General features: G+C 36.3%; 2 protein-coding genes across 4 annotated transcripts in view; both read right to left on the bottom strand.

Annotated features, from left to right (window-relative positions):
- Nucleotides 1-13,941, bottom strand: part of prmt3 (protein arginine methyltransferase 3) — a 44,527-nt gene extending 30,586 nt beyond the window's left edge. For both annotated transcript variants that reach the window (XM_088934519.1, XM_088934520.1), the window contains exons 1-10: nt 13,906-13,941; nt 13,392-13,509; nt 12,862-12,944; nt 12,665-12,714; nt 12,232-12,334; nt 11,434-11,605; nt 10,546-10,690; nt 7,819-7,884; nt 6,802-6,923; nt 3,073-3,172 (exon numbers count right to left, since the gene is read on the bottom strand). In XM_088934519.1, the coding sequence (XP_088790645.1) occupies nt 3,073-3,172; nt 6,802-6,923; nt 7,819-7,884; nt 10,546-10,690; nt 11,434-11,605; nt 12,232-12,334; nt 12,665-12,714; nt 12,862-12,944; nt 13,392-13,509; nt 13,906-13,924 (978 nt within the window). In that variant the 5' untranslated portion in view covers nt 13,925-13,941. The remainder of the gene's footprint in view (nt 1-3,072; nt 3,173-6,801; nt 6,924-7,818; nt 7,885-10,545; nt 10,691-11,433; nt 11,606-12,231; nt 12,335-12,664; nt 12,715-12,861; nt 12,945-13,391; nt 13,510-13,905) is intronic.
- Nucleotides 13,942-15,007: 1,066 nt separating this feature from the next.
- On the bottom strand, nt 15,008-20,804 carry htatip2 (HIV-1 Tat interactive protein 2). 2 transcript variants are annotated; one of them, XM_088934517.1, is made up of 6 exons: nt 20,584-20,804; nt 18,960-19,149; nt 18,567-18,674; nt 16,698-16,835; nt 16,334-16,395; nt 15,008-15,876 (listed from the first exon to the last, which is right to left on the bottom strand). In XM_088934517.1, the coding sequence occupies exons 1-6, from the start codon at nt 20,697-20,699 to the stop codon at nt 15,651-15,653; spliced, it is 840 nt and encodes a 279-aa protein (XP_088790643.1). In that variant the 5' UTR covers nt 20,700-20,804; the 3' UTR covers nt 15,008-15,650. The 2 variants fall into 2 exon arrangements, with proteins under 2 accessions (XP_088790643.1, XP_088790644.1); XM_088934518.1 differs by having other exon boundaries at nt 18,960-19,166; nt 20,584-20,788.
- Nucleotides 20,805-24,862: the final 4,058 nt, after the last annotated feature.

Below are 24,862 nucleotides of genomic sequence, written 5' to 3'. Positions count from 1 at the left end.
TTCAAAGTCAGCTGGAACAAGGAATTGTAAAGTAATGGCAACAACAAACATCCTCCATAGGTAACATACGTGTAATTAGTAGCATTACAATGTTCCAAGGGATAGGATTTAACAGACATATGAGGAGGATAAGGTGTCATTTCTTGTTTGTTTTTTAAAATGAAAATCAGTTTTTTTAAATTATGAAGTTGCTTTTTCAGCTAAGGGAAGCTATTCCTCAATAAATGGCCTGACAGCAGTCTACACTTTTTTAAATTGACGCATTGATTTATCACAAGATAGACTTTGTCCAGGCTATTTCCAATGAGGAAAGTAAACGCCATTTAAGAAACTTTTACATTCCCTAGACTGTACATGTACGTTACATGAGGAATCATCATTATATGAAGGCTTTTTACAAATATCTATAAGCTTGTTACAAGTAAAATGCAAATTAAGGCGTTAGTTTCTCACAATAACAGTGAATTCAAACTGATGTCAGGTTAGCAGCTAAGATTATTAAAAAGCAATGTTTAAAGATTTTTTTTCCATTTTTATTTCTTTAAAACCTGCCTTTGCTTGGCGACCAGGCGACCTAGGTCATTTTTTATTGTTAGTGACAGATTCCATCAGCTACCACAACAGACAAATTACATTTTTGTTCAGTTTTTGCCATTGTACTGTTGAAATGGAACAAAATATTGAGCCCATGAATCAATATTTAGAGGTTAAAACCGCAGATCAGTGATTGAGAACTGGTTTGTCACATCAGTCAGCAGTGAGTATACTGGTCATTTTCAGTGCCCTTACATCAACTCCTCTAAAATAAAAGCAGACAGGCCATTATTGCTGAAACCCAGGCTTAGTGAGCTGGAATTCACCTATCTGTCGTTTCAACAGTTGTTGGAATCATGCTTTTTTAGGGGATGACAAGTGATTTAAACATTCTAACTACCATCTAGGACTGAGTACCAAGTTGACAAAATGCTCATGAATTTAGGAAAGGTTTTAAAAAACAGATAGCTCACAGTCCTGTTAATTACTGAAAGGTAGAAGATTTTACTACAAGCTAATTAAGCAGCCTGGTGACACTACTCCAGGGACCCATGCTCTGTTGCAGCCCGTGGCACCTGTCTGTAGAGTTTGCGTATTCACACTGTTTTTTGCCAGGTGCTCCAGGTGTCTCCAGTCTCACAAATACACTCAGATTAAGACTAATCGGCTATTCTAAACTGTCTCTTTCTGGGGTTGTCTTCATTCATGGGGGAGTCAGTTGCAAGTATGGCTTATGTGACTACTGAATCAAAAGAGAAGAATACGCCAAATTACATCCTGCCGTTATGGCTCTTGGGGTATCAGATATCTATAATGAGTTATGTGGGTCTGCATTAGACACGCAGAACCACTGCTGATGCACACTAATTTCATACATTTTTACATTATACATTAATCTTAACACTATTCATCAACAACAGCTGACATTTGATTTACAGGTAATTACAGGTATATGCAATGTTCCTGTTATAATGTTTCAGTGAATCCTGGAAAGGAACAAGATAATGTGTCAAAGACTTGATATGAAGCACTACTTACCTAAACTGTACCAAACGCACAGGATATGAAAGTCATTTATGAGAAAAAAACAAGTTCATGTTGATGAGGCTAAAATAATTAATTACATGGATTTTATCACTCATTTCATTATGCATTTTGTGCTACTGCATTGCTCCTTGACACAGAAATCTTTGACGGTTGTAATAATACACAAGATTCGACATTAAATATGTTTCCTGGCTTTTCTTTTTCTAGTACACCATCTAAAACACATTACAAATTATTCCAAAACCACAGAGAGCTCCGTCACCTATGCTACTATCCTCAAACATGATGCCAAGGAAACCTGACTTGCAGTATACAAGCTTTTGGGAATGTTTTCTGTGAAATACAAAAACACAACACATAACTGCAATTAAAATAATTGACCGGTTGGCTTAAGGAAAATTCCAATCAAGACATGCTAATTTAGTCCAAAATGAAACACATTGAATACAGAAGAAACCTACCAGTGAATACTACATAATTGAGAATTATTATTATTATATTATAAGATGTTTGGCATAATTACAAAGATGATGGTACCAATTAACTCATAACTGATTATCAGCATCGGTGGTTTTCCACACTTACAAAAGCACTGAGGAGGTGCCCAGCAGCGCAGTAGCAATCACTGCGTTATGCTTTTATTTACCCAACACATCCCATTACTACGACAGTGCTTCTCGAGTAAGGATGCCTCATGCTTTTTCTAATTACAGGAGAAACACCACTTTCTCCAGCTTTTCCATAATAATCCCTTGCCTCAGCGAGCAAACATCTCAGAAATGCATAAAGATATCTGATGAAATGATCATTAATTCTATTTAATATGGATATTTTCAATCACTTGCTTCTGCCAGTGATTGATTCATTTCAATCAGTTGCATCTTATTATTTTCAGAATAAGACAGCACATTTACCCTCACACAGATGAAAATATTTTACATCTACTACAATCAGAAGTGACAAGAATTTAAGATTTATTAATGTTCATGGACTTAAAGTCATTAAAGATTATGCTGCCTATCCTTCACTCTCCAGAGCACGGTGACCAAAGACTTTCAATTTCCCTTGTTAACAAACTAGCTGTTGTCACAGAGCAGCTTTGCAAAATGGAATGGGATTCATATGGCTAGAAAAATAGAGATGGATCAAAATCTTCAAGAATTAAGAATAAATATAATACAGAAGTCTGTTTTTAATTATATGGCATATCATTTCTTTGGGAGGATATTTTAGGAAAAAATAATTAAAACGATGTATTGCATGCTGAAAGAAACGAAAAGATTAAAAGGTTTAATTAAGCTGTACAGATGATTGGGAACATATAAATTAAGCATCTTCTGTGCAATCCTTATAAAGAAATGAAGAATTAAATGATTGCATAAAACACAAAGAAAAAAATGTTTCTTATAAATTACTTGTGTGAAAACAGCCGTATGAGCTGGGACAGGACATTTTTTCCCCCGCTACAAAACATATATTCACTCAACTTACCATCCACTCCGAAATAATAATGTCCACTTTTTCAACTGGTAGGTCTACTTCTTCTATTCTTCCTTTGATTAAAGTAATGATGTCTTCAAGACTGTTTGATCTGTTTGAAAACCATTGTAGACAAACTCAGTTTTAGTGCACTAATATTACAGGGCAACGGCAGCATAAAAAAACATATCAAGGTATTAAATAAAAGAAATGATTAAAATAAAAAAAATGCATTTTCTTGGTCTAACACCCTCATAGTCATTTATAAATATAACCGTAAAAGTTTTTTGACTGATATATCAATTATTCAGTGGCTACAAATATTTTTGGAAGTTGATTGATAAAGAAAACACAACTTATGAAAACAATAGCACTCTTATTACACCTATTATAATTCTGCCAATCACTGGCACCTCCACTGAAGGTTTAGGATGGACTCAACTGGGATTGCATTAGCCAAGTAAGTTTCAACTTGCATTTAGCTTAGAGAGACAGATACACTGATAAGCCCTGCTAGGTCAGAATAAGCAATTCATTTGTTTTCCAGTACAAATAAACACCCAACAGATTTCTGACATTTTGAACAGGTCTGAGGAATGGCATCTCAGCTAGCTACAACAAAGAGAATAAAGATCATGCCCAGAGAGATAAAACCTCCCAAGAATGAGCAGTTCAGTATCTCCATGCTCTGAAAGCAAAAGCAGAATACTTTCACTAAGGCTGACCACGCACAGTACCTGTACACACATTCAAGTTGTTATATACTAAAGGAAATGAAAATGAAGAGACATAAAAAGGTTCTGAATTGAAGAGATATGTGTATTTCACTTGCATTGAAGACGTTTTGCCCTATATGGCCGGCACCCTGTATTTACCAGAATATAGTATTGAAGTATGAAGCCAATATTAAAAAAAACATGGAATAACAATCAAGGAAAACAATTATTCAATCTACAGAATAACAGAATTCCACATGTGAAGAACTAGACAATATAAATTTACACTTTCAAAACTTTTCATAGATACTGTTGTGATTATGCTTATTCTTTAAAATTTCTCAAGACTTAATGTCCTCAAAATCAAAGCCCTCCATTCATTATTAAAGGTGATTTCCAAAAACTACAGAACAACAGTATTGAATGGATGGATGGGTGGAATGGTAACTATAAATGGTAACTAGTAAGGTACGTGTTTGCATAAATTCTTAGTTAATCGTACAATACATTACACAAATCATTGAATGCACAGGAAAAGGCAGCAAGCCTAATCAGATTTTCTGCATATATTGTACTATACATATACTGTATATGTACCATATATGTATATATGGTTATATAAACAACATGGGTCTCCGAGTCTTTCCTGGGGCCTGAAATCTACTTCAAAAGCACTAAACATTGAAAGAAACACTCATGAAGGTGGCGGTCTTCAACCAGCAAAATTTGTATAGCAAAGCACTAGATAATTGTACCTCCAGAGCTACCCTTTACATACTCTGCTGTGAATACAAACACTGAACCCAAAACAAATATCAGCAAACAATGAGTGTGCCTAAGTTTTAATGATCATCCCATTCTCCCAAGCACACAGTATCAATCTTTCTGAATATTCCATTATCATGACAGCTAATGTTACCGGGGACAGAATAATTACTCACACCCGTAAAATTTATTTCTACAGAGCGATCCTTATCTTTAGCTCTTACTGCTATCTCATTCTCCCAGAATCCCACAATCACTCTCTGCCTGGCTCTAAAGGAAACACTGTAATCTCATTAAAAGTGTAATTTAGAGGACAATGCTGGAGACAACTGCAATGAAGGGTGGGAGAAGAAAGTGTCAGAGTGAAAAGCACTGGTGTACTTGTTAACTTCCTTTATTTTAAGTCAAGTACTCTACACTACAGAGGTCACGCAAATATGCCAGGAATAAACAGCATTCATCAAACTTAAAAAAAATGTTTCAGAAACCATCAATGAGATCTTTTCAAGCTCAGATATGTTCAGCATGATCTGTATAAAAAGGTCACTTTAAACCCAGAGAGATACACTCTTTTGGTGCCAGTATCAATAGAACAATTTGCAAGGCTTTCAGCTTCAAGATGTGGAACTACAGATGACGATAATTTGTTTTGTAACTAGAAACTGTACTGATAAAATGTAATACAAACGCATTCATGATTATCGTAATTTCACATTTATTTAAAGTAAGAAGTTTAATTTTTTCATACCAGTTTTCACATAGCCCAACATTAAAATCATTAAATATGTACTTGTACTATAAAAGGGGACTCTTGACTTTTTAAATCCAAAGCAGTGAAATAGTACTGTAAAAGGGATCTTTCCATAAAGTGTTGTTTGTTCCATACTCCCACTACCTGACCACACTGATATTCTGGCTTCCGTCAAGAAACAGCTGGACAACATCCTTGGCTCGATCAGCTTCTCGCAACAAAATGAGCTGAATGGGCTAAATGACCTCTTTTCATATCTGGACTCCATTTAAAAGTATAGTCTCTGTTACAACCAGCTTTCTTGATTATGGAAATGAATTAATTAGTATAGCAATCAAACAGGAACTGGATATACACAAAAACGGTCTAGAATGAACAGAACTGTCCAGTATCTGATTTTTATAACTCTGTTGTAAATAAAATCACTGTGTTATTCACTCCAATAAAAATAATATCATAACCTCTGTTTTCACAAAGCTTTACGATAGGGCCAAACAGTATGACTGCAAATGAGCTAAGGTGCACTGCTGGCCTTCCTGAGGTTTTCAGCAGTCGATCTGCCTACAGCAGGCTGTCTGCAGGGGACTGCACTACGGTACACACTGACGGGGACTGTGCTAGCATGCGTATCAACTTGTATTAGCAGCATCAAGGGTGGAAAGATGAACTTTAGCTAGCGTGCCTTTAAATTCTAGGACCATGTAAACTGACACAGACTTCATGGTGGTCAACCATCCGAAATAAATAAAGGTTGAAAGGTCAGCTAGACTGCAGCGTATTATATAGCATAATATACCTTCAGACGTTTTCTTACAGCTGGGTTATGGAGCTGTGATGAAGATGAAGAACACAGAGCAAATCTGTGACACTACACAAGGTGGGGGGGGAGGGGGGGCTCAAGCAGTCAAGCTAAAAGGTCCATTGGCATGGGTAGAAAAAAAACTCCCATGTGGGGGGACAAGGCTAAACATCACTCGAGCAAACAGACCCAGGCAGCAGAAAAGAGCCTGATCCCTGCTCTTGTGGTCTGGGTGCAGTAAGTGTGTAATGTGAACGAAATAGCACATCACTGAAAGAGACACAGAGGCAGAGAAGTTAATCTATTTTATTGCATGAGCCACCTCACCCCTAAAAGGTTGCATTTGTAGTGTGGGGTATTATATTATATTGATATATTAAAGATCAAATGAGGAGCAGACAATCAGCTAGTAAAAATCATTTTTAAACACTTTATCTAGTTTTGAAAATCCAATTTTTTATAACCTTCATGTCTCAGCTCACCTTTTTGTGTTGACGGGTATCTACCCAACACAGCTGTTAACTTGTTTTTTGAGAATGCACTGCATTACAACTGGTCAACCTTTTCCTAACACCTTGAACATGAAACCCAAGTACTAATAAAAGCCAAACTAAGAGGCACAGAATACTACAAACTCCGACTACATTCTACTATCAATTTAAAGAATGCAAGAGAAGGTAACAGGTCTAATAAACATCAAAGCTCCTCACCTCACAATGTCCATAGCCTGATAGATGATCTCAGACTGGTCCACTCCTATCACCTTTTTGGCTCCTGCTCTCGCTGCAAACATTGAAAGAATACCGGTGCCACAGCCAACATCCAAAACTACCTGCAGGTCAGCAAAAAAGACGATAAGAATCTGGGAACATCTGGAGAGCATTCATTTTAGAAGTACTGAATGCGCTTACAGAAGTCATTTTTTATTTAAAATGCATACACACCACCAATGAGAAACAACAGATAATACATTGGCAGATCATGCTTCTCTAATTAAATCCATAATATAATTGTTTCTACCAATAAGCACATCACCAGATTTTTCCTCCACTTGTGCAACACTGCCACCAACATATGCACAAAGTACAGTAAAATATAATTCAAGTGATTAATCACAAAAAAACATACTGTACTGTCACATAAAAGGTACAAACAGGCCCCCACAAGAAACATGCAGGCTTCTGAAAATGGGTCATTAAAAGGTGTAAATCTAGAACAAGGACAAGCCGAGACTGTAGTTCAGAGATCTTTGGCCCACGTTCCATCACACTTTAGTGAACAGCAACAGCAACCCTTGCGGGCCCTTATTGGTTCTCAAATCAAGTACAACATCTCAATTGTGATTTACAATTAGAGATTGTAAGGTTTCACCAAATTCATATGAATGCTCACAGAACTTAGATGGTCGGGTGATCCACACTTTTTCAGTCCAACATGTTCAAAATCAGACTCTTAAGTCTAAAACAGTTAGGTAGCCGGTGTCAACATAACTAATGGCCATGATGTCAGACAGTACCAAGTGTAATGACAACACTGATCTGTATTTCTGTTATCAGTGCTCTGCAGTCTTCACAAACTAAATAACACTCTCATGTGCAATAACACTAAGGTACATTAAATCAGCTCCTGTCTGTGGTACTTCTCTCCCAGAGATAGCTAACCCAGGAGGGCTCTCACTGTATAATAATACTGCAAAACCCCTAATAAGACCAGCCTGCCCCACTTACCTTGTCCTTGAAGACATCTGGATTGAGGCACATGAAGTCCCTGTAGCTTTCTGTCCGTACTTTGTCCTGCATATATCATTACAAACAAAAAAAGCAGGACTGCTTATTAAAATTTTGTCTTGTAGCAAATTATCTAGCAGAATAAAAAAACAGGTTAAAAATGTAAAAACCCATGCATTGTACAAAATATTAGCACATGAACACTTTTGTCAACACCTTTATGCTTTACAATAAATGTGCTACCTAAAGCCTTCCAAAGAAGCCTACAGACAGAAATTCATGAATCATATTGGTGTTTCAAATAAATTATTTTTTATTCCTTTCAGATATTTTAGCTTATAAAACTTGGCTGCATAAAAATAAATAACATCTCACAAACAACAAGAGAACATTGATTTTTCAAAAAGAATCCAGCCTGCAACAATAAGACATGGATGTCACTTTATTATAGAGCTAGAAATAAAAAATAAGCTTCTAAGCTTCTACCATTATTACATGTAGCTCAACATTTTTATCACTAATCAGCAACGAGCTAAATATATGAATTAAAGGGGCACTGCAACACTATTTTTATATTGCAGGGTTAGAAAGAATCAGCATTGATGAGTACATTTCAAACCACAATAAAAGTAAAATGTACACAGTAACGTACTGTATAAAACCTCCAATTTACATCACAAAATAGACTAATTTTCCCAGTATGAGCAGTGCCATATTCTGCAAAAAAATTCTGGTGACGTTAAGCAGCACTATTTCATTGTAAACAAGCAGGCTTGTGAAAACATCTCTTTTAATGGAATAGAAATATTACTCTCAACTTCCAAGAGAGTTTTGCCAACAGATACTACTTGTTAACTCTGCATACAGATCACGCTGAAACATTTCTGCAGTGAAATGACTGCTACACAACCTGTATTTGTTCGCTTGTACATCACATCACATCACATCAGCCATTACAGTGACTAGCGAGCAGGAAGGGCCACATCGTGTCATAATTTGTGGGAACTCTCTCACCCATGGCGAGAGTAGGTGTTTGCGACATCATGTCGACGTAAGATACTTTCACATAGTTCACAATTTTGAGCTTAATTTGATTTTTTTTTTCCTATACCGCCAATTAATTTATTTGGCTACCGAGATTTAATAACCGGTTCGAGAAATTGGGACTGCAATTCCGCTTTATCAACTCAGCATAAACAACAGAAAGAGTGTGTGCTGAGGATTTATAGAAATCTACAAATTTACTCTTCTGTTCTTCAATGACCCCTTTTTTAACATTGATATTAATTTTTTCTGTTTTTTCTCTTATGCGCTTTTCTATAAATGCAGCGCAATAAAAGTAAAATGTACACAGTAACGTACTGTATAAAACCTCCAATTTACATCACAAAATGCAGCAAATGGATTAAAACTTCTTACAAGTTAATGTACCAAAGCCAACATACTCTTCAATATTTTGCAGATTTTTCATAGAACTACTGCAACATTAATATTTATAATGACGCAAAACTGAAGCAACATAGAATGAGCAGAAAGCTATGAAAGACATCACTGTAACTGATGAAATAAGCAATCCTTAGACACATACATTTTTTGTAGTTCTATTACCTACACCACAAATACTCATACCTTTTACCTTTGTATTAATGGTAAAAGATATTTCCCCAACTCTTGCTTTTAGAAAAACTGAAAAACAGCTGCAAAACTGCTCCAAGCAATTTTACACCAAAGGTGCACCTACAGCAAACACAGAGTCCAGCACAATGTCTGACCAACACAGCTGTGCACCAAAAGGCTTTTAAATACAAGCCATTATCAATTGTTCTCCTGCAAGTAAATCCCTTTCTTTATAACTGCACCAGCTTTCTTGATTGCTCTAATGAATATTTTTACTTGCTATATCACGAGTCCTTAAAGAACTGCAATTACATCTGCAGAACTGGCAATTAAATTAGCAGACATTTTTCACAGGACAGCATCTACGTTTAATGCAACTAATTAAAAACAATGTTGCATTAAAGTACTGCACACATCACTTGAACACAGAAAAGCCCACACAGTTAAAAAAACTGCAGATTCAAGTTCCTCATGAAATAAAGATATCTACTTTATAATCGGATTGCAATTTATTTTTTAGCTTTTGTAAATCAAAGCAAAGCAAAACTCTGCTTTCAAGTGGAAATTCCTGAGAAATGTAAAGGAACTGCACCTCTGCAAACTTTATTTTGAGGTTAGACGCAAGGCCTGAGAAATATAAGAAGCAGTGATAATTTGAAAGAAAAATAACCGAAAACTGAGAAAAATGTTTTCCCCCTATTTTAATTAAAAGGAAACTGCTTTATGCCACTACAAAGCGAAAGACTAGGGACAGAAGGGTTAAAAATGCAGTATTTCCCACATACACTGCGTCACGGGACGCTGGTTTATGGGAGCTCGTAAAACATTGACGTTTCACTTTTGGATGATGCGCATTAGGGTGTGAAGCTCCTTGCGTATGTTGGTTTTATGCAGCACTGGACACAAGACAGGATGAATTCTAAACCAACAGAGATCCGGCACTGCGGCGCATCAAAACGCCCACAAAGAGCGGGCAAACTGCGCCTTTGTAGCCGCGGGAAAAATTAATGAGGACATCGAACCACGAAACAGTGATCCACAACTCTGTTCTCCCTCACTTGCTCCCAGCATTTTTATTTACTGCAGTGCTTTGTGCACAAAGTCCCCCACCTTTAGCATCTCCTCATGGATCCCATAGTGCCCGTAGGAGGTAAAGTACGCCTCATCCTCGTCTTCTCGCAGCTCAGCTATGGCACCGGCAGCCGAGACACCCGTTCTGACATCTGCGTTCATCACCAAATTCTGAGCAAATTGTCTGTAATCAATTTCAAACACATCCTTGAGGCAGAAGAACTGGACCATGAAAAGGAACAACTCTGCTGCAGTGGAATTTTTCCTCCATCTTTTCTGCCCATTCATTAATGAGCTTGAGATCCCTCTGCTGGTGGCAGAAGGAAAAGCAAACAGCCTAGGGATCTCAGTATTAACATCCCAAGGGGATACCGCTTAACACACCACATATATATAATTGCTCACATATAGATGTGTGTTCATAACACAACATAAGTTATTCAAGACCTAAAATGATTTTAACATTTTCTACATTTCTGTTGCTTTGTACTGTCCAATTATATCAAATACACAATTATAAGGTTTGGAAAAATTAACACTGAATTGTAAATTGTAAAAGCTTATACATATACTCTTTGAAGAACCAGATTTTATCTCAGTCTGCAAATGGACTGCATTTTCTAGAATCACTAAACATTTTTCTTTGGCTTCCGTCTCAATAGAAAACCTCAGAAGCCGTTAACTCTCAACGGGATTAAGAAACATCTGGAACATGTGATAGTGAGTTTCATGCAGTCAAAAGGTCTAAATCCTGAGCTGAGGGAAATAATATCACCTCAACTTCAAACCTAATACCAGAACACTAACCAAAACTGAAGGCCCTGGTCTAATTGATTAAAACAATTAACAGGCTTAGTAAAACTGTGTGATTGTGAAAATACAAGAGTGCAGAGAAATAAAAGGGACTGGTGAAAGAATAAAACTGACTTTAACTTGTGCAGGTCTTCCAAAGCTCTGGCCAGAGCTTCCTCAGCCCGCCAGGAGTTCTCCTCAGCCCTCTGAGCCCGCTGCAGGAGAGCTGCCTGTGTCCGACTCCCCTCTGCCAGCTGGTCAGGCTGGTCAGCTGCCATCCGCTGCCCATCCCAGAGTTCTTCAACATCTGGTTCAGAAGGAAAAGACAAGAAGCAATTCTGATCTCAGTTGGACAGGCAGAACTCCACCCCTTTAAAAGGTAACAGAGAGGATTCTTTCATTTGGCTACTTTTCATGTGCAAATCACTCCCATCCATAGTGTGCAGCAAAAGAGAGAAACTCCGACACTGACATGGTTTACGACCAATCCATCTGTTAAGTTAATCAGACATCATGAAGACACTGTACACAGATTATGTTCACCTTTTCACTATATTATGGAACTTCTTATTAGAGGATAATGAAAGTACTTCCTTTGCCATTTCTTCTACTTGTCTAAACATTCTCAAAACAGATCATGCATTCCAGAAACAAATAATTTATCATAAAATGTGTTTTCAAACACTAGTCAAGAAAAAAACAAGACTTCTTAAGAGGATTACCCCTGTAAGTGGTTAATGAATGGCTAAGGGGTCTCTGATGAGCATTCTCTCTCGCATCATACACAAATTAAAAAGAAATATTTCAAGAAACATAGCAAGAACGCTAAATCTTAATTATTTTGTGGGCATGTTACGAGTACTGTATCAAAACTAGCAAGAAGGAGTACAGATGTGTGAGTGAAAAAGCATCAACAAACATATAAATGCATACCAATCTGGAGGAGTAGATCATCCTGCAAAGCTGGTTTCATGAATTCATCGCTGTTCCATGGAGCAGCATCACAGACTGACATTATACTCTCTGGGGTGCATTTCTACAAATCAAAATAAAATAAATACCACGAGTCATATTTACAGGAGTCCTTCTCTTGACAAATGATGCTGAATACAACTTCTCTTTTTAACAGATCCTACATAATTTCATCATGATAATACAATAACACAAAACAGAGCTACAGAACACAAACCAAGTCCATTATAATGATCTTAAAGAATGTTAATAGCAGTAAACTGTGTTCTCTTTAAAAATGCACTTACAGTACTGTTAAAACCCTAAATGGCAAAAGCATTGTCATAACCATACACCTATACAAAATATATACAATATAAAAACGAAGTAAATTTTAACAGTCCCATACACTTACCATCGATCTAATGTAGTTTATAAACTTAATATAGCCATAGTCATCTAGTTCTGTAAAGGACAAAATACTTCAAGTTAATTTAAACCAAATTCATTCATACCACATTATAAAGACATATTTAAATACAATAAATGTGACCTAACATTGATGGTTACAAACAAATTTGCAGGAGTACATTTATATCATTGATCACTTACTGTGTTTCTGCACTGCTGAGACAATGTCAAAATGGTGTTCCAGTTTACAGTGGGAGAAAGCATCTTGGACAGAATTTAACAACCTAATTAAAACAAGGAAAACACGTTTTAAAAATTTACATTTGAAAACAGTGACAAAAATGTTAAAGAAAAAGGCAGTGAACCCATGTACAGGTGTAAGCTAATCAACTACATATTAAAAATGACCTTTTAGCTATATTACTAATTGTACCTTCTTCCGTTTAGTTCTTCATACTTGAATAAAAAAAAGCAAAGTGAATTCAAATCTTACTGTGTATCGTCTTGAAACGCATTATTGTTTTCAAACAAGAGGTTTCATATTCTTCCTCTAAAGTTGGAGTCGTTCATTTTTAACATGTAAGTAAAGCAAAACGTATGTACTGACATTTCTAAATGAAGCTGTGTTTAAAAACAATTACTTCCCCGCTGTTTATATGCATTTTTAGAACTTACAATTAAAAAAAAAGTTTCACCTGCATAGAAGAGATAGATAGAGAAGTACATTTCACCTGTCACAAAACAAACAGTTGACTTTTATTTCGTTTTCGGCAACTTCATCTTCCCACGCATCCTCGTCTTCACTATCCGACAGTTCTGGCATCTCCTCAAAAGCTTCTTCATTTTCACCTTAAAAACATCGCAATATCAAAAACAGAACAAACGATAGCAATATTAAGTTCGCCACATTTAGGATCCAACCTACTGCATTTCCATTCTTAGCAGTGCCTCTACTTTCCATAACGACCATTAAACAAAGAACGCTCTTCCTTTAAGTATACAATAGCATCGAGTACTTAGTCCCTTTTTTTGTTTGGATCCATCTTTCTTTATATAAATCTTCCCTGTTTTTTTGCAGCATGCAAGTATAAGCGTGCCTAAACGAGAGAAATACATTTTCAAAAGTAATTTCTATCCAGGTTACAGTATGAGTCTGTTTGCGTGTTACATGTTCGCCATAAACTACTACAGTTGTTAGCAAGAAAAATGTATATTTTGAAGTGTGTAACAATTTCACGTGTTTACCGATGGAATGCGCCATCATGCTTCCGAAGTTCCAACAAAAGCAGCTGCTTCCGGGTCACAAGCTTTATTTCACTGACTGCAGTTCCGCCAACCAACACGTCATGGTGCTATTTCGCATTACAGTGTAATTAAGCGAGTTAAAAGTCACATACTGTATACTGTACCAACTGGCCCAGCAAAGCCTACAACACTAGATTACAGTGCAGGGTTTGCATTAAAACAATCCAAATAAAAAGTCAGAGCATATCAAATCACAAATTGTAAAACATGAAAGGTGTGAGTAGATGTGCATTCTGTTTTGGAGTGTGAATAAATATATGGTCATAATTTTTAAGTCTAAAAAGAAGGTTAAGACGTAGAGAGGCCTTTTAGTCATGTAAGTTACTCTAGTTTGTGAATGTCTGGAGAGTGTATTTTAAATGTTTGGAGGAAATGTTTCATTTGATTGTTCTCAGAATGGCAAATGAAAGAATTTAATTGGTCTTTATTTCAATTTATTTAGGGACACCTGTAAGTTAATTATGTTAGTGAGATTGCATAGTTTATTGATATTGGTGCTAGTTGCTCTTGAAAATTGAGAATAATTACACCAAACCTAAAAATGTCTGGATAATTATGATTATGGAGAATCAAAGCCAATATGAATCTTTCACTTAACTGTATTCATATTGTAATTTTTTTATTTCAAAATGTATATTTGGGTTGTGATTTAGAACACCAAAATGAATTTAAAAGGTCCTCTTCACTGTATTACGCATCAAAATGTCCTTTTATACATACTCCTAATTCAGATTAAATAAGATCATATACAATCATTTAAGAAATATTGTGAAAAGAAATTACAATAATTGTCCATTGATAAAGTAATATGACTAACATTTTTTTAAAACCCTGACATAAGATCAAAAAGGCTTAATATTGCTCAAGTATGTGTGCTAAATTTTGTTTTAAAAAATCCCTTTATTTTCAGAAAATTACACATTACACAAACAAGGAATTTTACCAAGATACAGAGACCTCCAGAGAATGCATTACACACATGCATTATTTTAACTAGACTAATTTGCTGACATTATTTACCTCCAAATAAAAAAAACACATATACAACACGTCTTACAACACGTTTATTCATTTTCAAACAGTCCAACAGATGTTATACAAAACCAATTTTTGGATCCCCACACATAAATCTGAGCACATATAAAACCCCAAACCTTTATATTGTCATGTTTCCCATGTTAAACACACAACTGTGGTATCAATGCACCAACATAGCTGCACAGCAGACTGGTGGGCAAGTAAGAAATGACACTGGGAGAACAGCACCTGCTACAGCACAGTGCCCATGTCCCCTACTGTTCCACCAGAATCACTTACAGTGGCAACCTGGTTTTCCTTAGTGGCCCCCCAACCTACTACAGACCCCCGAAATCGGGCTACAAGGTGGTAGTGCTGCTTCTGAAACACTAATCAAATGTTAATGATGGCTGACACTCCCCACTTAAAAAATAAAAACACGTTATCATAATAAAATAATCCAATATTCTGCAACGTGGTGGTAATAAAAATGCTTTTCATATTCTGAATGACGTTTTTCATTTATTCTGACCGGCTGGAAAAGCAATAGTAACTAAGAATTCACTGCCGTGTGGGAAAGATTCCAAATACATCCTGACCACTTACCATCACAGGTCGTGTGACATGATGTTGCACAGACCACTAATGGATTGGTTTTCCACCTTGTGTTATTTCTCTGTCTTTTCTGCCCGTTTTCCCAGGTTAAAGATGTCTTTGTTTTCCAATATTTCCACTTTTTTCTCTCCTTCCATGAGTGCGTTCACCACCATAGCTCTGACCACTGTTGTAACCGGTATCGACAAGGCCGTGGGGAACACGAGGGAGAGTGGAGCAAGAAACTTCCTAGCTAACCACTCCGCTGGTCGAGATTCCTGTCGGTCAACCAGAAGAACTCTGCAAGAAGAAAAAAAAGAATTGTCCACTCTTAGGATGTCCGTGTTCAGTATTACAGAAATGAATACAGTAACAATGCACCTCTTATATTCACATTATGTCTTGCTAGCTTTAGTTTACAAAGTAAATATTATGTAACGAAACTCTTCAGGTTCAGTGCAGTCTTGTAAAGCACAAGCTATAGAATTTTAAAATGCACTGAAAAATGCTTTTTTTAAAGCTGATTTTATGGAAATCTGATAGAGTTTTGAGCAAAAGGTAATTTTATTAGGCCACTCATTTTCAATTACATTATTTATGATATGATACCAGACTAGTTTCTTATAATGTACTAAACTGTATACATGAAGTGTATAATTAAATTAATTTGTTTAGAATTATCATAGTCTAAGATATTTGTTAACGGAGAATATCTTTATTGTACTTGGAAATTATAGAAATTTGTCAAAAATCTTACGCGGGTCTAAAGACTGAATATCTATCAAAGCCAAGTTCCTCAATATCAGCCTCAACCTGGCCCTAAAAAACAAAAATACAAATACAAACGTTAAGATGGGGACTCAAGGCCAGTGAAAAATATAATTAAAATAAAATTAGACTAAAGGATTACAGATAAGTAATTCTAGATTGATGCATGTTAGGAAAATCTCTTGTGACTTAAGCAGAAAAATGATTATACAGGAAAAGCAAAATTTCCCAAAGCCATCTTGAAAGGTTTAGGACTTTGATCTTTAAAAAGTTTTCCATATCCCACAAATATAAATAAATAGAATAAATGCTCAGCTTTTCAAAAGGTTTTATAAAAAATATCTGTTGCAGACCTTTACTTTCAGGTAGAGGAAACCACTGTTTTTATCTGCTCCTTTTGAAGACTCCAGAATAAAGTGGGAGCAACCTCCAGCCTTTGCAAGCTCTGCTGACTTTAAAACATAGTCATGGTCCACACGTACAAAACCTTCCTGTTTAAAAGAAACAAACAGGAAATTGTGATCAACTACACAACATCTTTTCTCTTCAGACACTAATGGGAGTAGACAATGATGTAAATTGTGCAAATGGAGAAGATTTTTAAACTTAAAATGTGACAAAATACCTTCAATATATTATGTTGAAGCCCAGTGTGGATTTAAATGGAATGAGTATGTGTTACAGGTACAAATGAATAGACGAAGCTCTTAAAGCTTTAGTGTCTCCATCAAAAATATTGCTTGAACCTCCTGGACTGATTATTTTCTTTACTACCTCAAGATTATTTTCTACTTTTCCACTACAAACATGTTGTTACCACAACGTATTTTAAAACATTCCCCACAGCTCCGCAGAACTGAAGTGTTGACAGAATTGTACCCATAACTTGATTGGTGCATTCGAAATTTTCGACGCTGCCCTGCCAGTGAAAGCATTGCCTCATTTTAATGTTATTCAAGGGCCTGTATAATGAAGAGTGGATTAAATCGAGCCCCTAATTATTTTGGCTTTAGTTCTGGATTAGCCTTCTGTACTGTCGACTCTAATTCACTGCGACCATTTGATGAAATGTGAACTGACATAAATACCATGGCTCACTTTCAATCCGATTATGCAGTTAGATCACCTCAATGCTAACCCAAGCAGAGGACGCCGTCGGCTTCTTTTTCTACCACTCCTACTAACAACTGACAACCCCTACACGATACACAAGCACCCACGCTACCACCCCATAGCCCCGCAGCAGAGCCCTCAGCCAGGCTCAATGGGCTCTATTCAGGAAGGTGACGCACGCACTGCCCCACATCAACCTAAATATTGTTTTATGAGCAACAAATAGACTCCGCACTCTAAAGAAATTTCACATCTTTCGAGTGCAGGCATTTCTACAGCTTTTAAAAGGTTAAAGAAGAAAAAAAAGCTACAATGACTGTCTTGTGTTCCACTAAAATTCTAAAGAGGTAATGAGTATGTATGTGAATCTATTTTCAGCAGTTTTAAACTTCAAATACATTAGCTCTAATACGCTTCACGACTCCACTGCACAATGCCAGTTCAGAGTTGAAGCATTCTGCTCCTGACACTACATCCTTCTTCTCAGGAATATGTATAACACACTAATTCCATGACAGCCAGGCACTAACAACAGCCAGCAGTGCACTGAAAAGGAAACTTTTTTCACACAGTTTTTTTTATTCAAACGATGCCTATGGAACAAAACATCAATCTACACTTCGTGAGATGCTGACTGCATTGTGCCACGTTATTTTACTTCCTTTTTTTAATTTGAAAAAGAATACGAAGACTTAAAAGCTGTTTTTTTATGCATGAGTGATTGTTAACATTCTGAATAGGTTTATTATTGACCTACTGCTTTTGTTGAAAAAAATCAATTCAGCCTAAATTCTAAAATGCTACTTTATTAATAACCATACAAATAACTATAATCACCAAACAAAAATCAGGCAGACACCCTGTTAGAGAAGTCACAAAGCTTCTAGGGAATCTTTCTAAGATGCAAAGATGTTACAAGAGAAATGAGGCCATAACCCAACGAAAGGAAACACAAATACAGTATAGATGTTTTCACTAGCTTTAGCTCCTTCGTAGTATCTCATGGGTATATCTATACCATGGGAAAGTTTTTGAGAGCAGACAAAATAACAAAAACAGTATGAGGTGTAATTTAAATTGCTAAGATCATAAAAGGAAAAAAAACTTACTGTTCCTGCTTTGGCTTTTGTTGTTCCTAAGCAGCAGAAGCCAACGTCATGACCTTGGAATGCCGCAGCATAGTCATCTAGCTTCTCGAAATCTACCACCTCCTGAACCTGAGGGAAAAAAAGCCCTCCACACTATTTATACTGTTTGATCTGTGGTTCCTTCATATGCTTTTGACCACTTGTTATGGGACTGAGCTCACGAAACATCTGCTTGACTTTCAAATAACCTCCAATCAAAAATCGTATTTATTTTCTCAGACTTGACTTTTTAGCAAGGTAAAAACGGTTCATCACGTTTATATTCCAAAATGAAGACATTCGTCAAAACCCTGCAGGAAACAAATGAGAATGCTATTTACAGCTTTTTGAACATGCATTATTTCTTTGACTTACTAAGTTTTCGTAACCTTTGTCTTCGAAAGTCAGTTTTCGTCGTCCGATCAGGGTGATCTTTGAGAAGATCTGCTTGGTCACTATCTCTTTCAGCAGCACTTTGCCAGTCTCACCCGATGCCCCAAGAATGAAACAGCTTTTGTTTTTCTGTCTGAAGTTCTCTTCTAGCGTCTTCATGTCCTCTGCCATTCTGTATTGGAAATATTTCTTACAATAATAAAGTTAAATTCAAATGCAGTTATAACTCATTGCTTCAGTATGTACCTCAAAAGGATGAGACTAACTGATCCTATTTACTGTCTGTGCTCTTATGTTACTACATCCTGTCAAGCAGCACTGAAACTCCTTAACACTGCAGCATCCTGGCACTTAATTAACACTCTATTTACTGTAATGTGTGGTTTTATTGTTAACACTACTGTTGGATGCCTCACTTGCATATAAACATCAGTCAGTTTACATCAATGTAAATGTGTTCATTAGCAAACATCAACATAGAATTGCAGAACAGCTTCAGAATACTAGGAGCTTTTATATAAGGTCACTACTCAAATGGAACTAAATACATTAACCTCTACGTGCAATAGAGAAGGAAGACTTCATCAGTAGCCTTTTTGTGTAGCAAGATGTGCTGTTTCATATCATATTTAAACTAAACATGTACAATTTGTAGTATAAATGAAATAACATTCTGATCCACCTCAGCATTTAGTCTGTTAGTTTTCCAGCTCCTTTTTCTTATTTGCATCAACTTAATATTTATAATTGCTGAAATGAAAACAAAATAACTAAACATGTATTGTACTTATGTTCCAATTAATGCCAACAAATTACTTAAAACTTACAGTAAGAAGCCCATCAACATATGAAAAGCTCATTTACGCAACTATAGGTGTATATAGGGAATAGCATACTATTTAATTTAGCATCTTAGTTAAATGCTTTAGTGAGAAAACAATTTTTTCAATCGTTGTTCAATTACAACATTACGTTTATTTTTTACACCATACAGTGCTCGTGTGAGACAAATAGTTTTATTTCACTTTATTTAATTAACACCCTGCAAAGTAAATAGTTAAGTACTACCTAAAGGAAGCATTTCTGTATCGCTTCCTTTTTGTATTGGACCCAAATAATCGTCTGAATAATGTTAGAAATATCACTTCACTGGTAGCGAGACGTCGATACATGTTTACAAGTTCGGCGTTACTGTGTTGCAGTTGAGAGTTTTGTAACCATAAGCATTTCGAGCCTTATGGGGAGCAATCTTCATCAGACAGGCATAGGTCGTTGCACACCCTTCGGCGATCGACACTAAAAGACGAAATCCACGTCATGGCGGACTCCCATGATGAGCAATCTGTGGTGTCTGTTGTCGTGGGCTTTCTTGATATCATCACTTTTTATTGGGCCACCTCTCTTACTGTATTCTATTTCACACAGCAGTTCAGGACGATAGCAATAAACAAAACTAGGCGATAGTAATTTGGGTATTACACACGGTTTAACGCTTCTTCAGATGTCCCGAAGAAGGCTCCACAACAAAATGTTGTGTTGCCTTACCTTTCAGCATGACCTTTACCTGTTCCCTTCTAATTCATGGTTGTTAGTTACAGTACTGTACCTGGGAAGAGCGGTCGGCTCAGAGGTCTCCAAATGATGTAAGACAGCAGCAAGCAAAACAATTAAAACAGTCAGGAAGCCAGCTATTATTCTACAGTTGGATTTTCGTGGTTTCATAACAGATTTTTGTTACAACATGTATTATTTTGTGGCAATCACGCCTGAGTCACGATCTCTCATGTCTTCCTGTTTGTCTCTGAAAACATAAGCGAGCATGCGCCTTTTGTGAAGATGTCATTTTCGAATATAGTCGGCAGATGGCGCTTTGCGCCTGTGGGCTCTGTTGGATGTAATTCATTGCGAAGTGCTAAGACAGAAAATGCGAGCAAACTCTTTTGATGCTGAAAATATATGTGCAACTATTTTAAATCATATTTTTTTCTGTAGTGTTATCTCTAACCACTGCCTGCTAGGTCTTAAACTGGGCTGAATAACTCAATAAGCATTCATGGTAATTACTAGATTTATTCATACGTAGTGATGAAAACATGCGTTTTATGTTCAGATGTGATCATTTAGCTTCTATAGAATACCTGAAGTTTATAATGGTATCTGAGGGGAGAAAGGGAAAATTATGGGAACTATAACATGCCGTATTTAGAATTAAAAGACTTTGTTTCAAATTAAAAATTAAATATTTAAATAAATTACATTTAAAATTAAAAAAATATTTCGATTGACACTTATTTCCAATAACAATTTTTCATGCATGACAATTTCTGGTTCTCGTGTTTCTGCTTTGCAGAAAACTGGAATTATTCAAGTTTCTGGACTTAATGATTAACTGTTGCTTAGACCTGGGAACTTGTGGTTGTGTTTCCAGACTCTGTAGCTGTGAAAGTCTGTCTGTTAAGGGTACCGTTGGCACTTTACCTGATAAGACCCGATAAGTTGTTAAATCATCTATATATTCTGTGCCCTTGAAAACGTTGGTGGTGTGAAAGAACATCACTCATAATCAGTGAAGGACGTTTCTGGAAATAAAAGACCAAGCAGCAGTTTTGCATAAAAGGGTCCCGAATAAGGGCAGCCTGGTGGATCAGTGGTTAACTGTTGCAGCCTCGGGTGCGATCCGTGTGGAGTTTGTATGTTCTCCCCATTTTCTCCTGGTGCTCAGGCTTCCTCCCACAGTCCAAAAACATGCTGGCAGGTTAACTAGCTTCTGGGAAGACTGGCCCTGGTGTTTGTGCCTGTGTGTCACGCCCAGGGTGTACGCTGACTTGCGCCCGCTGGCTTGCCGAGATGGGCTCCAGCTCCCCTGTGACCCTGAATTGGAAGAAGTGGCCAGAAAATGGAGGGATGGTTCTAAATGGCCACAGTAACATAGTCACAATCCAAGGAGTCACCAATGGCATTTGTATTTGAGTTCTTCTATTCCCTTCAGGTCATGTTCCTAATTTAACGTCCACGGTACTTTCTAGCAGCTGTTTTTTATTCAGTCCTAGATCATGTGCCATTTGCTTTTTTAACATAAGGCTAAGCTGTTGTTGCTTTCCAAGTCTAACTTCTGGAATCCATTTCATGGTTCAGCATTTTAAATCTTTTATATAATGAATATTGGGGTCATTATGTTTTTTTCTTGGTTGAACTGAACTGTTCCCTTTTTTAGCAATCCACACAAATGAAGAATAAGTGTGAAATGTGACCAAAGTCAGGAAAAATAATTTTCTACTCATTACCTCTGCATAAGGTTCTGTGTATTTGAAACACAAAACTCTTTCCACCTCATCTTTTTCTGTTTAAAGGGAGTGCCTTTCTATAAGTTAAAATGCTTTTTGCAGGGCATGAGCTGTTTAAATTATTTGGTTGTTTATAGAGTTCAAATTCGCTTTGACACAAATACAACTTTTGTACCCTTTTTCATTGAATATTGATGAAAATATTGGTTGAATACTGTTTTCTCTGTTTTTCTACAGAATGAGCAAAATTAATAACAATTAATTACTGAACAATTTTATTATTTCTGTATATATGGATATAAAGTTCAAAGGCATTAAAACACTAGTAATTGCAGCATGAGATTATTCTAAAAAGCAAATATATATCTCATAGTGTCAACCAGAGAGGAAATAAGTGACAGCATATGAAATAAAAAAAATTAAGGTCACTATTCCACTACTGGACAACCGCCACTGCAGAAAAAAAAATGTGATCGAAAAAATAATGTCCCCTGCCGTCCACAACATCAAAAGTTCACCTACAGCCACTTAAAATTCAGAACCATGATCTTTACAATTCACATAAAAGAGGCAGCACTAATTGCTTTTTTATGAAAGGGAAATGTTGAGTCATTGTTCTTGTCAGTAGGTATTAATTGCAGTCAGCTGCAGGGAAGAGACTTCAGCCGAACTTATGTCAATCGCACATGTTGATTCATTGTCATTCATCGATTTGTGTCAGGAGATGGACAGTTGTTCTGTTCAAACTTGCAGCAGCACACATTCAATCTTTGTGAATCTCCATAAATATGGTAGCTTTGAAAATGTCAGAAGATATTGGCTTTTCTCACTTAAAGAGATTGTATACTATATTGTATGCTTATTTAGTTTGCATTTCCTTATTTATACCGGTAGTGTCCTGGTAGCTATTTATTGATTTACTGTTAATTTGTGACAAAGTGCTGTAGCTTTCATTGTGCTCAGCATTTATTTATTTATAACTTCCAGTCTGGTAAGTACCTGCTTTTAATGTATGTTAAACTCATCAATACAATTTGTAGTTCTGTAATTTCACAATAGTTATTCATAAATAATTTTAGGATCAGAATGAGAGACATATACTGTACATATACAGCCATAAATAATAAATGTTTTTTCATTACAGTTTGCATGTAGGCTGAAATACAGTATATAATCAAGCAGACAAAGCAGACAGAGTTCCCTAGTGTATTAATATATCAAAGTCAAAGCAGTCACTGGCCTTATAAATGTAGAACCTTAGAAACATTTCACAGATTACTTAATAGCAGGGACCCAAAAGTATGCCATGCAGAACTCCATTAACCTTTTAAGATTTATTAAACTAAAGAAGAACTACTGCTTAGTCATTTCTGGAAATGTAATCTGAAGTAAGATTATCTCAGTTGTAATTTCCTTTTTTGACCCAGTCCTTTTTGTTAATAATTGAAACACACTACCAAAACTCTTTGGTTGTTAAGGTACTCTTCATTAGAGTATTGTACAAGAGATGTTAAAGAATCTTTCTTACATTGGTAAACCTATTATCTATGCTATTGCATTGAACTGAGGAAAGAACAGCCATCTAATGTGAAACCTAAATCACCTAAATGTAAAACCTAGAACGTGAAACAGTCATGTATTTCTCCCTGACTGGTGCCCTGTCTAAGGTGTAGCCTTGCACCTTGTGCCTGCTGGGTTATGATCTAGATCTCTGTGCTCTTCTCAGTATTAACGTGTTAGTTTAAAATTAACTGGTGAATGGATGTTTCTCCCTTAAAGTTTCAATCTGCTACATTTCTCCTGTTAAGAAACAGACTTATCTTGTATAAATGTATAAAGACCATGGAAAAAGCATAATATGCAAACAAATAGCTTAAAGGGAAAATAAAATATGAGATTTATTGTGCTTTCCAAGAAAATACTGTGCAGTGGATTACTGATGTCAAGGTACAAGGTTAAACTTAAACAGAACTGCAAATTAGTATTATAATCCTTTTTTAAAAGCTGTTAATGATACACACCTTTTAATTTTACTATTGTAATGCTGTTATTTTTTTTGTTTATTTCATTAACAAACAAGTCTCCTGTAATCATGTGTCCTTTTAAATTAAACAAAGAAGTGGTTGAGGCTTAGAAAACTGTTACAGATTCAAAACTGTGATGCTAATGATGGCAATTAATGGACCCTGACAGCACAATCTGCTTGTTATTGTTTCCTAAATGCAGGCTACTGATCACATTCACTCTCGCTCTAGGTAATAGGGACAGATTGGGAAGAATTGGTCCTACTGGTTAGGTGCCAGCCCACAGCTGATCCTATTGCTAGGATTAGCTTAATTAGAGTGACTCCTTGTCATCAAAAGAAACTGTCAAAAGGGTTTTATTGTTGAATAATACGTAATTAATACAAGCCTTATCCTGGTCATCTGGCACCCAGACACCTCAGAAAAGAATAAAAGAACATGCAATTTGACTTGCCTGTTACCTAGATGACATGCTTTCTGGCTCGGTTATTGTGAAAATGTCAATATGATAGCCTGTTCTTTTCAGAAGGTTGACCTTTTATAAGTACATTTTTTCATATTTCAGCCCCAATCTTCC

Source organism: Atractosteus spatula, chromosome 16, assembly GCF_055471065.1.
Source record: "Atractosteus spatula isolate fAtrSpa1 chromosome 16, fAtrSpa1.hap1, whole genome shotgun sequence".
Classification (NCBI taxonomy): Eukaryota; Metazoa; Chordata; class Actinopteri; order Semionotiformes; family Lepisosteidae; genus Atractosteus; species Atractosteus spatula.
Note: the sequence above shows the minus strand (reverse complement) of the source record. Positions and strands in the feature narration are given on the sequence as shown.

Excerpts from the sequence above, each read along its gene's own strand:
- htatip2 (XM_088934517.1), bottom strand. The coding sequence starts at position 20,699 with ATGAAACCACGAAAATCCAACTGTAGAATAATAGCTGGCTTCCTGACT. Across the intron at positions 16,396-16,697 it reads TCCTCTACCTGAAAGTAAAG|GGCCAGGTTGAGGCTGATAT; the intron begins GTCTGCAACAGA and ends TTTGTTTTTTAG. Across the intron at positions 15,877-16,333 it reads TATTCAGTCTTTAGACCCGC|AGTTCTTCTGGTTGACCGAC; the intron begins GTAAGATTTTTG and ends TTCTTCTTGCAG.